This window comes from Lissotriton helveticus, chromosome 3_1, assembly GCF_964261635.1.
Source record: "Lissotriton helveticus chromosome 3_1, aLisHel1.1, whole genome shotgun sequence".
In the NCBI taxonomy this organism is placed as follows: Eukaryota; Metazoa; Chordata; class Amphibia; order Caudata; family Salamandridae; genus Lissotriton; species Lissotriton helveticus.
Window position 1 is genome coordinate 1,570,765,031 of NC_136061.1, and position 14,699 is coordinate 1,570,779,729.

General features: G+C 42.5%; 1 protein-coding gene across 1 annotated transcript in view; it reads left to right on the plus strand.

Moving 5' to 3' along the window:
- The first annotated feature begins 1,797 nt into the window (after positions 1-1,797).
- VSIG10L2 (V-set and immunoglobulin domain containing 10 like 2) overlaps positions 1,798-14,699 on the plus strand; it is a 221,496-nt gene continuing 208,594 nt past the window's right edge. Inside the window, exon 1 of the mRNA XM_078683409.1 lies at positions 1,798-1,948. Coding sequence (XP_078539535.1) covers positions 1,798-1,948 — 151 coding nt within the window. The remainder of the gene's footprint in view (positions 1,949-14,699) is intronic.

A 14,699-nucleotide genomic window follows, 5' to 3' on the forward strand; every position in this document is an offset into this window, starting at 1 on the left:
TGGTGCAAGTGCCTTCACCGTGCAGCAGCATGTGCTGGTTTCTTCAAGTAGCACGGACCAGCAGTGCGGCACAGATTCCACAATGGCTGCAGGCTGTGCTGAATGTTTCCGGGGAAGTCTGGGGAGCGCGTTGAGTCCTGGCAGTTGCTGGGGCGTGGAGTTGAGTGGTTCTCCACACCTTAGAGCACCGTTTACATAAATTTGCCATAAGTTATAGTTTGTGCAAATCCACCTAGTGGCTCCATATCCCTATACTTAATACCACACATCTGAGGATTCAGTTGCTGGGGCTTGGAACCCTACAGCGCAGGTGAAAAAGGCTGCTATTGGTGCGCGCCCCCCACGGTGAGTGCATGTTGGTGTGTCCTACCGCAGGAGCGGTATCTTTGCCATCGGGAGGCCGGAGGCCTGCTGGGTGTGCTTTGCATGTGTCTATTAACTCCCGGGAGCTGCGGGGGCTGGAGACCCACGAGGAAAGGTGAGGAAAGCTACTGGCGGTGCGCCCCCCCCCCACGTGGTGAGCGCTTGCAGGCCTATCTTAACGCAGCCGCAGTGTCCTCTCCGTTAGGCGGTCGGAGGCCTGCGGGACGCGCTTTGTGGTTCGTTGGCAATTTCTGGGAGTCGCAGGGGCTAAAGACTCCCCAGGACTGGTGAAGAAGGCTTCATGGTGGTGCTCAACCCCCCCCCGAAGAGCTCAGGCTAAGAGTTCGTACCGCAGCAGTGGTATTGTTGTCGTTGGGTGGCCAGAAGCCAGTGAGGCGCATGTCACAACTTCTACAATGGTGACCCAGGTCCGGGTGAAACCCGCCAGCACTTGTTCAATTCGAACGTCGTTCACTGCACCAGTTCTGCAAGCTGCGGGGGTTAATTGGTCTGCTTTTAGTGTGTTTCATTCAGGGCATGCTATTTTAATGTGGATTTTCGGGAGTGGTGCGACGGAGCAGAGCTACCGCGCGGCCATTTCCTTCGGCAGTCGGCCGCGCCCCCGACAAATGGGTTTAAAAAGTCTACTGGTACTGTTTCAAGGGTTTGAGGAAACACCAATGAAAATCGATTAAGTGAATCGATGAAATTCGAATGCTATGCTCTTCAGGGGGCTGTATCTTAGAATATCAAACAAAACAAATATCCTGCTGCAATAAAACGGTTGCCAGAATATGAACTCCAAAAATATTGTGAAGGTAAGTATATATTGGTAAGTATAGATATACTTCTCTTAACTCCACATCTATGTAAATGGAAGAGATAAATATGTATCATCAAAGAACACACATGAGAAGCTAAGTATTGGAAACTTATATCCACCTCAGTACTCTTACTCTCACCATGTTTTTGTTGTAGATTTTCTTCCTTAGATATTTTGCAATAGCTAAGACTCAATTATCGATAGTATGTCCATCATGGAAATTGTCTCATTTGTTTTCATCCCAAAACATGAAATTTGTAAGGAAAATATAATGGATCTATAAGATATTCAAAAATGTATAGAATGTTTAAACATCTGCTATAGTTTCAGTGGGAGGTGAAGTACCGGCTATGGCACTGAGTGTATGCAGTTGGTTGTTGCATTATAGATTAAGGTTGAGGCAATGATGTGTAACCGAGCTCAGTGTTCTAGAAGAACAGCTGAATAATTTAAGATCAATCAGGAAGAATTCTTTGTAATCTGAGATTAGATGCGGATGCATCTCTTTGGCGGGGAGGTGGAAACACTATACAGTGGAGATCATCTCCCTGGTGGAGATTACGCAGAAGTTAGGAAACTGAGGTGAGAAGGGAGCACCAGAGGCTAGTTTCATGATTGCGGACTCGCTGGGCGGGCTCTTCATTAGCTCCCGACAGGCTGACCCCGAAGAGCGACATGGAGAGATGGATTATGGGTTATTAAGGGCTTCATATTTTTGGGTCCTGCTGATATTTCCATGTATTCTTCTGACTGTGGTGCATGGTAAGTATTGTATTGCGCCTGCTCTTTAATTATCCACTATGAGCTTTGAATAGCTTTTGATCGATACAAAAACATGTAATTCCTCAATTTGAGTAATAGATAATCTAAGTATCAATTTAACTCTGCCTCATGTCTTATTCAGGGCTTGTTTTTTACTCCTTCAAGTAGAAGTTATTATACAGGTGTAGATGGACATTGATGTGGTTCTAGCCTTTTGGGTTTGCCTTGGAGTTGTTGGTCCCTATAGTGATCAGTATGTTCAGCATAGGCAACATCATAACTGAATTCTGTCCTGTCTCATGTTAAATCATTGTTTAATTCTGATTCAACTACTATTTCTTGTTCAATACTGTGTGCCCCTGTAAATTTGCGATGTTGCTATTGCTGCGTTTTCCACGTAAACATAATGCATTTACCTCACTTGCCACATAATACAAAATTTGCAACATCATATTCAGATTCTAATAAAAAAATAGTTTACAGGTGTTTACTAAAAACATGCCATAAATTTTACTTCACAGTGACAAACCATTTGAAAAAGGGTAACTGTTTGCCTTGCATTTGGCAAATTCCCTATTAATGTGTTAAACCGACACTAATGAGGTGTAACCCTTTATCTTACAGCATTAATGTGAAGTCTAATGACAAATTAGCGAAATAGTAAGGCAGGATTAATCCTCATAATTTCTCTTTTATGGCTGCATCCTTAGTGAACTATTTCAGATATTTTGGTTTTCCCTTGCTGTACAATTCCAGTGACCCTGAATATAATCAGATGTGCTGCACTCCTACGTTGCTTGAAAATTTGCATGGGCTTAACTTTACAGTCTTAGCCTGGTCACCTATGATGCCGTAAGGCACAGAACAGTGGTCTTGGAATGCTGCGTCCCCCGTGAAAATAGAAAAACAAATGTGAGTCCCCGCCCAGAATTTTTCACAATTATTCTATTCAATTTGCAATGTTAAAATATATCTAGACTTATTTAAACATTACAGTTATGTTAAACCTTTTAAAAATCCAATAAATGATTGCTAAACATACTATTCTGGTCAGGCAGGCCTTACCAATGTGTAAAAGTATCGCACAGTGTGATTGTTAGAAATGGGGGATAATATTTTGAGTCCCTTCCCTTTTGAAACAAACTCCCAGCCAGCTATAATGAACAAGATTTTAGTGATGGCCCGTTACAGAGTGGCTTATTGTTGATACTTCGTTTTCTGCTTAAACAAAGCAATTATATCTGCATTATGCTTATTTTAACCAGAGCCTGCCACCCCCTCCCCCCCATCTGTTATGGTCCCCCAGTGGGGCTGGCCCCCCATATTGAAGACCCCTGGCATATAGACACATGCCGCTGCGTGGTCAAACACTATGGGATTGATTACAAACTCACTAAGCGAGAATGCACGGTCTGCTATGGAAATTAAGCATTTGTATTGTCTTCTGTGTCATCTGCTTTCGTAGGCATCACAACTCTCGGCCAAGTTATTAAAGCCAGGTTCCAGTTTGGTGCATGACTGGCCTAAACTACTAGAGGAAATCCACCCTGGGCTGTTCCCTCAATGGATATACACTTGTGAACACACAGGTGTATTCCTCTTTATTTGTAAGTGTGAGTAAATCTTCTGAAAGGGATCAGGACTGGTTGTTTGAAAGTTGGTGTATTCATAGACTTTCCCACAGCTCATTCCCCTCTGCAACATTGGCACATATTTACTACTGTCAAAGCAGAAGAAATTCAATGTTCAGGGTGAGAATAGTAATGGAATCATCCTGTGGCATGTATGGGTGCAGCTATGCATGGAAAGTTTTCCTATACGTTTAATCACAAAGAAAATACTGTGAAGTACAATTGACACTGCCATGTTGCAGTTTACATGAACGTTTATGCTTTTGAAAATGGTTTTGTTTGAGGTTAAATAACAATTCACAATTTGAGGCCAGTAGCAAGCAGCCTTAGGAACAGTTTCAACTCCCAAGGTGTACTCCTGGACGTCTGGAGTATTCTAAAATAGGTCGTACGCCTACTTTAAATGTAGGAGGCCTGCAAGAGTTCATTTCTTGGTTTGTAAATTGGACCCTTTTTGTTTATGAATGTCTTGCGGGTGTGCAACTGTAGTCTAGTGTCCTTGGGATAGATTGTGATTGTGCCAAGAAACACTAGGGGCCTGATTTACAAAGGTAAACGTAAAGGTTTGTGTTAGTTTACGATTGATTAGTATTCACAGAGGGATTTACTAGTAGTACCTTTGGGAGTGCAGAGTATCCACACATAAAAAGATAGGACTGTCCTATATTTTTATGTGCTGCGACTCCGCACTCCCAAAGATGCTACAGGTAAGCCCCTTTGTGAATACCAAACAATCGTAAACTTACACAATAGTATAAGTTTACCTTTGTGAAAAAGGCCCTTAGGTTTTTTTTGGTATTGATCACCAATATTTTTAAGACCATTCAGGCTGTACATTTACTTACTGAACAGGACATTGTGGGTGTTTGTGGCATTCATCCTGCTGGTTCAAAAACGTTTGGGAAAAAAAACTGACGGTTGCTAGGTAAATTTCAGTTCAGCTATGTATATATTCCAATGGATCAAGATGATGGCTTATGAATTTCAGTTTAGCATTGATAATATGTATAAAATAAATAACTGTCAAGGCAATACTCCACTTAGTATTAAAATTGGTGGATTTATTATTATTATGATTATTAGTATATTGATTATTTTTGTTGAGACTGTTGTTTTGTTGTTATTATTACTATTGAAATACCTTTACTTTTACATCGAATACGTGTTACAATGATATTAATAAAACTGATGATAATATTTATTAATAATAATCATAATGATCTTCGGGAAAATATGTGTCTGAGATTGAGCTTTTATCTGAGGTCTTTGCAATTCATGCTAGGCTAATACCAAATGAAAATCTGGCCCCATTTCATTGACAATGAAAGGGTGAAAGATTGAGACAGTTTAGCTGGAGCTTTGACCTCCGGAGCCTCCACTACCCCCCCTGACCTTGGAGTGTGCACTGTCAGTCCTTCCTTGGAGTGCTTGGCCCATATTGTTCCCATTCTGAAAGTATGCAGAGAAAGGGTTCATCTTTTGTTTCGCCCAGTGCACAGGCATTTGTTTTGGGGTTATTCTTGCAGATTGTCCCCACTCCTTGAAGCTAAATAAATTTACAAGTAAGCATGGTCAACCACAGTAGGTCTAGACTATAACAGAAAGTGCATCTTCACTGACTGGTCAGCTTCATTAATCAGCCACTCACCAAGCGTGTACTTTATCACTGATGCCTAGCTCATTCATCCATTTATCTCTCACCAGCCCTCAATCCCTCTTACACCCAGAGCACATGGAACTGCCTTCCAACTCCATATCTGGGGCTGCACACCACTGTGAGGGTGCAGTGTGTGGGGTAGAACGAATGGTCACTCTCTGAGACATTGGCATTAGGGTGGAGATGATGGTGGAAGAAGAGGGGAGTGTGCTCTTGACATAGGTATATGAGGTGATATCCTTAGTGCTTGTGAAGAAGGAACAAAGTGTTCACCACCCGGGGGGGGGGGGGGGGGGGGTGAAAGGTAAACCGTGGCTACAGATCATGATAGGTGTGGGGGGCATTCAACCAATTAAACCAGATGCATGACAAAGGGAACACCTCAATTGTGGTGCTTTCAATGGTGGTGAAGAGATGGTACAGGTGGGAAGCACCTCGAAACTTTACTGCACTGTTTGATCCATTAAATACAAATGAATCTTTCATCTTTATTCAATATTTCAAAAATAATCATAAACGTACACAGAAGATTACATACATAAAATTATAATAGTAAAGACAAGTACACTCTTTGAGTACAGCAGTCATACACAGATCCTACAAAATAAACTATGCATGGCATCTTTTTTGATAATGCATGTTAGAATACGCTTAAAAAGTCATTGTTTTATGATACCTTACCGCAGACTTTTAAGAAGTCCCCACAGAATAACAAACAGCTAGGCTGGACAACATCCACGAAAAACAAAAAGAAGGTTCACATTCATAAAATCCATGAGCTTTAAGTATGAGTTTTAAATACAATTGTGTAAAAGGATAACATGCATAAATGTTTGTGTATATTAATTGCACAGACAAAATAGTATTGTTGATGAATCATATTGTCCCAGAGTAAAACAGAGATAGCTTCCAATGCTGCCCAGGAGAAATCTAGTCAGTAATCTAGTCAGTAGGGATCATTCCCACAAGTTGTTAACCAAGGTTAGATAAGACTCTATATTACTTGTAGTTCATATAACTGCATAATCCTGGAGGGTTATCTTTTTTACCTGTTTGACCCCTCTGTCCATGGTGGTTACCATAATATACTTCTCTTTCATTCTTTGTGCTTCTACTTTAATAATCTGATGGGGAGAGGTAAACAGGTAATTAAATACAAATGAATCACAGTAGTAAATATTTTAAAGTATGTGGACTTAGAGTAGCAAATCCTGGGGGCCATCTGTGTGATCTCTTAACATGTTGACTGCACATGGTACCAGTCACCATCGTTGCACTGTGTCATTGTATTTCAGAGTGGCGGCCACCTTGGATGAGGGAAAACCCTCTCAGCCAGTAGTATTAAAACATGTTGGAGAGATTTCCTCTGGCACACATTTCTGACTGCAGCATACAACTTCAGTTCAATCAGCTTCATAAGAAAATAAGACCAACATGTGAGCATGTTCAAATCTCCTTTCTGAATATTGCTTCTTAACCCTTAGTTCCTGGTTATCACATAAGGTTTAGCAACAGCTGCACTATTAGGATGTGAGTAACATCAAAAGGATAAACGCTAAGATCACAATAATGATGTACTGTAATGTTTCAATGGATGGAGGGGTGAGTGGATGATGCATGGATGGATGGGTGGTGGATGTGTAGGCGGAAGAATGGTTGATGGATGGCTGGATGGATGGGGAGCTAAGTGTGTCAGTGAATGGATGGATGGATGAACAGATAGAAGAATACATTTATTAATTTGGCCACTACTGAATTAACACACTTAGGAGTTCCAAGGCTGTTGAAGTTCAACAAACAAGGTTCCTTAAATATTTTACTGCAGGGGCCAAGCTGGTAATTTCAACTGTCTCCTGGAGCAGATACACGTTCTAACCTTTTATTCATGACAAAGGTCCAATGTCCATGGCAACATCCTAAAACCCAACGATAGTATTAAATGGAGGTTCAAGGACCATATGCCCCCAAGGCAATGACCAGGGGAATCATCAAGACTGTCAAGACCCAGACGTCATGATTTTCTGCAGGAGAGACAAGGTGTTTGATACTGAGTGTTTATAAGTCAGTATTGGACCTGTGTTGAGATGTTTCACCACTTTATTCTTGACTCCTTTCAAAGGTCTTAAAATAACACCCATTTGAGGAATTCCATCCAAGACTCATTGCTCATAGCTTATTTCTGGGGACCTGGAAGTTCTTCCTGCATTAGGAGCATAAGGTGATCAACTCACTAGGATCCCGTTGTATGCACCTGAAAAAATGTAAAAGGGTATCAGAGCTTGATGTACGGTCCAAATCTCCATCTTAGTGGTGTACATGAGTGAAATGTTATGTGACTAAGACCAGGGAGACACAGAGAATCCTGCATGCATTCCACATCCTTACACTAGGAATACAGTGACAACTCTATGCTCAGATCCATTTAACAGATTTCCTGCAGACTACATTGCAGGAAAGTCAATACCACATGCGACACACAAACAACGTGTTCTACATGTGCATGAGGTGTATCCACAGGCCACTTCAGCAAAGATGTGTTTGTTAAATGCCTCAGCAATGCAGAGTGGAAATATTCTCTGTTATTCTCTGTGCTCATTAGTTTCTTAAACTGTTCCCATTATTTAGGCTACATGGACATCGATTAAAGCTTTTCGTGCCTGCCCCAATTAAATATATGGAATGAGAATAACTAATAATACTAATGAATCTTCATTTAATAAACTTAAATTCGGCCATTCCTTTAGAAAGAAGGGTAAACATGATTAAATCAGAAAAATGATAGCATTAGCCAACAGAAGAGGCTGACTAGAGTGTAACAAAAGGGGGTGGTGATGGACGGAGCATCTGAACCAATCAAACACTCACACCCAGTCAAAAGATCTGGGTTTGATCCATCACCGTTCTTTAGCCCACTCAGCCACCCCAGTTCAGACATGGCTATATGCAAATCAGTCTGACCCTGTGCCTCATGGGAACAGCCCAGCCCGAACTGCCAAGCCATGCCTTCCCTGGACCGGAAACAAGCTTCCGAGGACCGGTTTCTGGCATTCCAGCCGTCTTCAGCCCGGCTTGCTTGAATCCAGTGGCAAAGTGAGCAAGGGACTCACGTCTGAGCATACCCTGCCACACTTATGGCGGTCCTTGGATGCTTGATTCCGGTCTGGGAAAGACATGGCTTGGTAGTTCGGACTGGACTGTTCCCATGAGGCACAGGGTCAGAGCTGATTTGCATTTAGCCAGTGTCTAACCCAGGGTGGTGTGGAGTGCAAAAATCCGATGGATTTAGGCCCAGATCCTTGCACTGGGGTGAATGTATGACATTGTTCTACATTCTGTCCATCATCTGTGTTTTTTGCAATTTTCAGCCTGAGTGGGCTGGGTATGCTCAGACGTGAGTCCCAGGCTCTCCACACCACTGGAGTCAAGCTATCCAGGCTGATGAAGGCTGATAGCCAGAAACCGGTCCTTGGATGCTTGATTCCGGTCTCGGCAAGACATGGCTTGGTAGTTCGGACTGGACTGTTCCCATGAGGCACAGGGTCAGAGCTGATTTGCATATAGCCAGTGTCTAACCCAGGGTGGTGTGGAGTGCAAAAAAACGATGGATTTAGGCCCAGATCCTTGTACTGGGGTGAATGTATGACATTGTTCTACATTCTGTCCATCATCTGTGTTTTTTGCAATTTTCACCCCTAGTGGGCTGGGTATGCTCAGACGTGAATCCCAGGCTCTCCACACCACTGGAGTCAAGCTATCCAGGCTGATGAAGGCTGATAGCCAGAAACCGGTCCTTGGATGCTTGATTCCGGTCTGGTAAAGACATGGCTTGGTAGTTCGGACTGGACTGTTCCCATGAGGCACAGGGTCAGAGCTGATTTGCATATAGCCAGTGTCTAACCCAGGGTGGTGTGGAGTGCAAAAAACGATGGATTTAGGCCCAGATCCTTGTACTGGGGTGAATGTATGACATTGTTCTACATTCTGTCCATCAACTGTGTTTTTTGCAATTTTCACCCCGAGTGGGCTGGGTATGCTCAGACGTGAGTCCCAGACTCTCCACACCACTGGAGTCAAGCTATCCAGGCTGATGAAGGCTGATAGCCAGAAACCGGTCCTTGGATGCTTGATTCCGGTCTGGGAAAGACATGGCTTGGTAGTTCGGACTGGACTGTTCCCATGAGGCACAGGGTCAGAGCTGATTTGCATATAGCCAGTGTCTAACCCAGGGTGGTGTGGAGTCCAAAAAAACAATGGATTTAGGCCCAGATCCTTGTACTGGGGTGAATGTATGACTTTGTTCTACATTCTGTCCATCAACTGTGTTTTTTTGCAATTTTCACCCCGAGTGGGCTGGGTATGCTCAGACGTGAGTCCAAGGCTCTCCACACCACTGGAGTCAAGCTATCCAGGCTGATGAAGGCTGATAGCCAGAAACCGGTCCTTGGATGCTTGATTCCGGTCTGGGAAAGACATGGCTTGGTAGTTCGGACTGGACTGTTCCCATGAGGCACAGGGTCAGAGCTGATTTGCATATAGCCAGTGTCTAACCCAGGGTGGTGTGGAGTGCAAAAAAACGATGGATTTAGACCCAGATCCTTGTACTGGGGTGAAAATATGACATTGTTCTACATTCTGTCCATCAACTGTGTTTTTTTGCGACTAGAGTGTAAGGGCCACTTTTTGGAATGAGCCCAGTGCCAATTTGAACACCTTAATAGCTGGATGTAAGGTGCTGAAAAAACTATACTGTGTTTCTCGGCATGTTTACAGACAGGTTGAACAATGATGGGATGCTTTTCTGTTTATGAGTTCACAGATTTACATTTTCTGGATCTATGTTGGAGTGGATACTTTTAAGTAAAAATACCATGATGAATCACCCACTATGAAGATTCTGCATGAATTGAATTTTCATTAATGTGACAAGGCATCGTATTAATAGAATTGCACAAATTTACTTTTCAAAGAAAAAGCTTCTCAATTAACCTCCAACATATTAACCCTAAATCAACTAATTTCTAGTCTCAGCCCTAAACGTATCCCAGTGCTAGCCTCAACCTTGAACCTAACCCAATGCTAGTGTCAAAGTTAAACCTAACTCTAAACCTACTTCTAAAATTATCCATTACCCTAATTCTTAACCTATTGATGCACTAAATCTAACCATTAACCCAGCCCTAACTTTAACCCAGAATCCTAAACGTAATCCTTCTCATTTCAGTAAGTCATGCACTATTATATTCTGTGGGAAATTGGATTGCTGGTTATGGGGTGCGGAAGGGGGGTGGAACCCTACTCAAGTAGAAACCACAATGCCTTTCAGGGTGAAGTCCCCAGCAAACACCCAAATTAACCAGTGCCCAACCCTCTGGTAGCTTGGCACAAAATCTGTTATAATTAATGCATAAGCTATGTGTAAAATATGTAAGCAGCACTTCAAACAGTTATAAAGTAAAAATACAACACAAGAATAATCCAATACCAACTACAAAACATAGAGTAAAATGGAATAAATTATTTGAGACCAAAACAACAAAAATCCAGGATATGCAATTTTAAAGATTTAAGTGAAAATAGTGCCTAATAGCACAAGCGCCAACTGTGGTTGGACTGGGACAAAGTCAGAGGTTTAGACTGACCATGATGGAGCACAGGACGGATACAGGGACCCAGTAAGGCCCACTGAACAAATCCTTAATTCCTGATTGCGGAGCATTGTGAGATCCTGTGTTGAGCATGCGCTGCGTAGCAGCATTTCGGATGAGCTGTAAACTGTTATGTGAGATCCTGCATCAGGTAAGCATAGCTCAGCAGTAGTTCCAAGGCAAGCTTGCAAGGGGATTCATCATGATTTGCTAGTTCTGCCCAAGAACCCACAGCTGGGCTAACAGAGCACCTTCAGGTCCACTTCCAAGTGTCTAGGACTGGGGTGGCACCATTTGGGGGGCAAGACTTAAGGCAGGCAGAGTCCAGCTACTGGGTTCAAGGTGATATAGCCTTTTCTGTCCCTGAAGTTCCAGTCAGGAGGCCAGCCAACCAGCCCTTGGTGGTCCTGGGTTCAGAATCCCTTCTCATTAAGGCAGCAGGGCAGCAGAGTATCAGGGCAGCAACAGTCCTTCTTGCAGCAGAACAGCGCAATAGTCCTTCTTAGTCTTCCACAGGTCCAGAGGGGTACTGAAGAGTTTGGATCTGAGTGTCCAATATTTACACTTGGTGCGAACTTTGAAGTAGGTGAACGTTCTGGAGGTTTTCATGCCCAGAGGTGTTTGGAATGGCTTGCCTCCATGTCCTGGCCCCAGCTTGTCTGAGGGTGTAATAGACTGGTGGTAAACCCTTTTTGAGTGTGCTGAGGCAGAGTCTTTTTGATGTGTAAGTGTGTTAGGTGACAGCTCCTCCCCATCATTAAGTCCGACATGGCCTATCCTGTCAATACAGAGGGGCAAATTACCAACGATTAGCGATATTTATCGCTAACGATGCTTAGCAATGAATTTTTTAACGCTAAGCATCGCCGGAAATTATCGCAGATATAACTTGCTATTAGCAAGGTTTATCTCAGAAGTGATAAAAATCCTCGCTCTAACTGCCAAATGAGAGATTATCGCTGGAAAACCAATGATAATCTCTCGAAGTTTGGCATTAGCTTTATGATAGGGGCTCACAAACTTAGCCATGATATCCATCTTCCATAGGATATGATGGCTAAGTCAGGAAAATACCAGGTGTAAAAAAAGCAGTGCTAACAGCGGTTAGCGCTGCTTTTTTTATCACTAACATGGTTAGCGAAATCCTTGATAATAGGAGAAATGTCGCTTAACAACATTTCTCCTATTATTTTTCTCTGGAACGCCCCCTTTGCATCTCATTAGAGATGCAAGGGGAAGCGTAGAGAAAAAGGGTGCTAACATGCAAATTTGCGTGTTAGCACCCTGTTGCTGATAGGGAGATAATTTTATCTCCGCTTTCTTGGCTTTTAAAGCCAAAAAAGCGGAGATAAATCCCTTGATAATATGCCCCAGAGTCCCCTCTGTTTCAATGTCAGGGAGCAATATGCAAAAACCAACAGCCAGCAACACCTAGTCATGTGACCCACGATACAGGCTGCAGGCACCAAATGGTTAGGCCAAGAAAATGTCAACTTTCTAAAAGTGGTATTTCCAGAATTTTGACTTAAAATACGATTTTACCATTAAAGAGGGTTTAAGATGCCAATTCTTTAGACACCAAACTTGATATTCCGATCTGTTCCCAATTGAAAGTTATCACTTGCTAAATGTAATAAGGTAACCAAATGTTATCCTATGGGAGAGGTAGGTCTTTCAGTAATAAAAAAAATAATTTAAGAGTTTTCACTACCAGGACATGTAAACAGTTTAATCTTGTCCAACTTTTTTAATGTGTAATACTCTGCCCTGTGGACTGTTTAGGGACTAGCGTAGGGGTGACTTATATGTATTAATAAAAAGGAAAGGTTGATCTGGCAAAAGGTTTATTTTGCATTGCACACACAGGCTTTGCAATGGCAGGCCTGAGACATTTTTGAAGGGCTACTTAATTGGGGGGCACAATCAGTGCTGAAGGCCCACTAGTAGCCTTTTATTTACAGGCCCTGGGTACATGCAGTACCACTTTACTAGGGATTTATAAGTAAATTGAATGCGCCAATCGGCTAGAAGCCAATGTTACCGTTTTTTAGGGAGTACGCACACACACTTTAGCACTGGTTGACAGTGGTAAACTGCACAGAGTCCTGAGGCCAACAAAACCTAGATGAGCAAAAATGGAGGAGTAAGGCAAAATGTTTGGGGGAAGGCTAAGGCTGACAGGTCTAACATTTTCTTTCCACTTTTATTTTTGTCATCTTTCCTTTGTACTAATAATGAAAACCTCAGTTACTTTTATTTTTGCCATAGTGACTCAAAATTCAAATTTAGGAGACCTACTTATCTTAATAAAGCTTTGTTTAAAACGACATTTCTTCAAACTAGTTTCATCATAGTGACATAGCCTGCATGTGGTAGCATGAGGGGGGGAAGACATCAGACTTCCACACCAGTTTTTTCATTTTTCACAAATACAGTTAGAAGGCGGCATGCTTATGTTTTTGTCCAACATTTTGGGCCAGATGTAGGTAGGACTCAGTTACCGATTCTTAATTACCGAATTTTACCGATTCGGTAATTAAGAATCGGTAAATAAGAATGAGGGACATGTAGGAACATCCAGATGTTCCTTTTACCGAATCGGTAAAAATCTGTATTTACCGATTCGGTAAATACCGACCGGTAATGCCCATTCATTCCTATGGGCTTGGCAGCCCATAGGAATGAATGGGCATTACCGAATCGGTATTTACCGAATCGGTAAATACAGATTTCCACAAGGGTGCAGGGGGTGTCACTTTGACACCCTCTGGCACCCCCAAAAGAGGCTCGGGTGCCATGTGGCAGGCATACCTGCCCTAGGGGCAGGTCTGCCTGTCATATGGCACAGGTGTGCATGCACACATGTGCATGCACACCGGAATCGGTATTTTACCATCAAATATATTTGATGGTAAAATACAGATTCGGTAAGGGTTGTGGGACTCAGAAGAGTCCCACCTACATATCAAATTTATCGAATAGGTAAAAATACCGATTCGGTATTTTACAGATTCGGTAAATTTACCGATCGGTAAATTTACCAAATCTGTAAAATGTGTGGCCCTACATACCATTTCGTAAATACCGGTCGGTAACGGCCGAAAATACCGATTTTCGGCCGTTACCGACCGACCTACATCCGGCCCTTTGTAACTAACAGGTTTTTCGAATTACAGACTATATAGAGTTATCAGAGCAAAGTTGAGAGGAGTTGGCCTAACGGCTATGGCGCTCGACCTCAGACCTAAGGATCTGGGTTCGAGTCTCGGTAACGACGCCAAAAACCTCCTGTGATTCTGGGCAAATCACTTAATCTCCCTGTGCCTAAAACCTCCTGTGATTCTGGGCAAATCACTTAATCTCCCCGTGCCTAAAAATGAAAGTGTGTCCTCATGTAACGTAACTGGTGCTATGTAAAGCGCTCTGATACCTGATTCGGTTCGGGTCTAGTTCGCGCTATATAAAACTCTGCAAAAAAAAAAGTTGCTTAAAAGACAGTGTAAACGTGTAATAAAGGAAAACGTATTTTTGTGTGTCTTACAAAGTTGGTAGGGTAGATGTTGCTGATATTCCTGGAAAGGGAGTGATTCATCCACATCTGTTATCACAACTTGGGATTGTTATCTGTAAATTAATGTTGAAAGAAAGATTATGAGCCCTGATTAAATAAGGTTCGATGCAAGTCAAAATAACTAGCAACTAAATTATGATTTTTATTTCACCACAAACTTCCCAAAATGTTTGTGGTTTTGCATGACAACCATAAAATTAAGTAATAAAAGGGAAGTAAGGGAGAGGATGGTGAATGGGGAATGCGT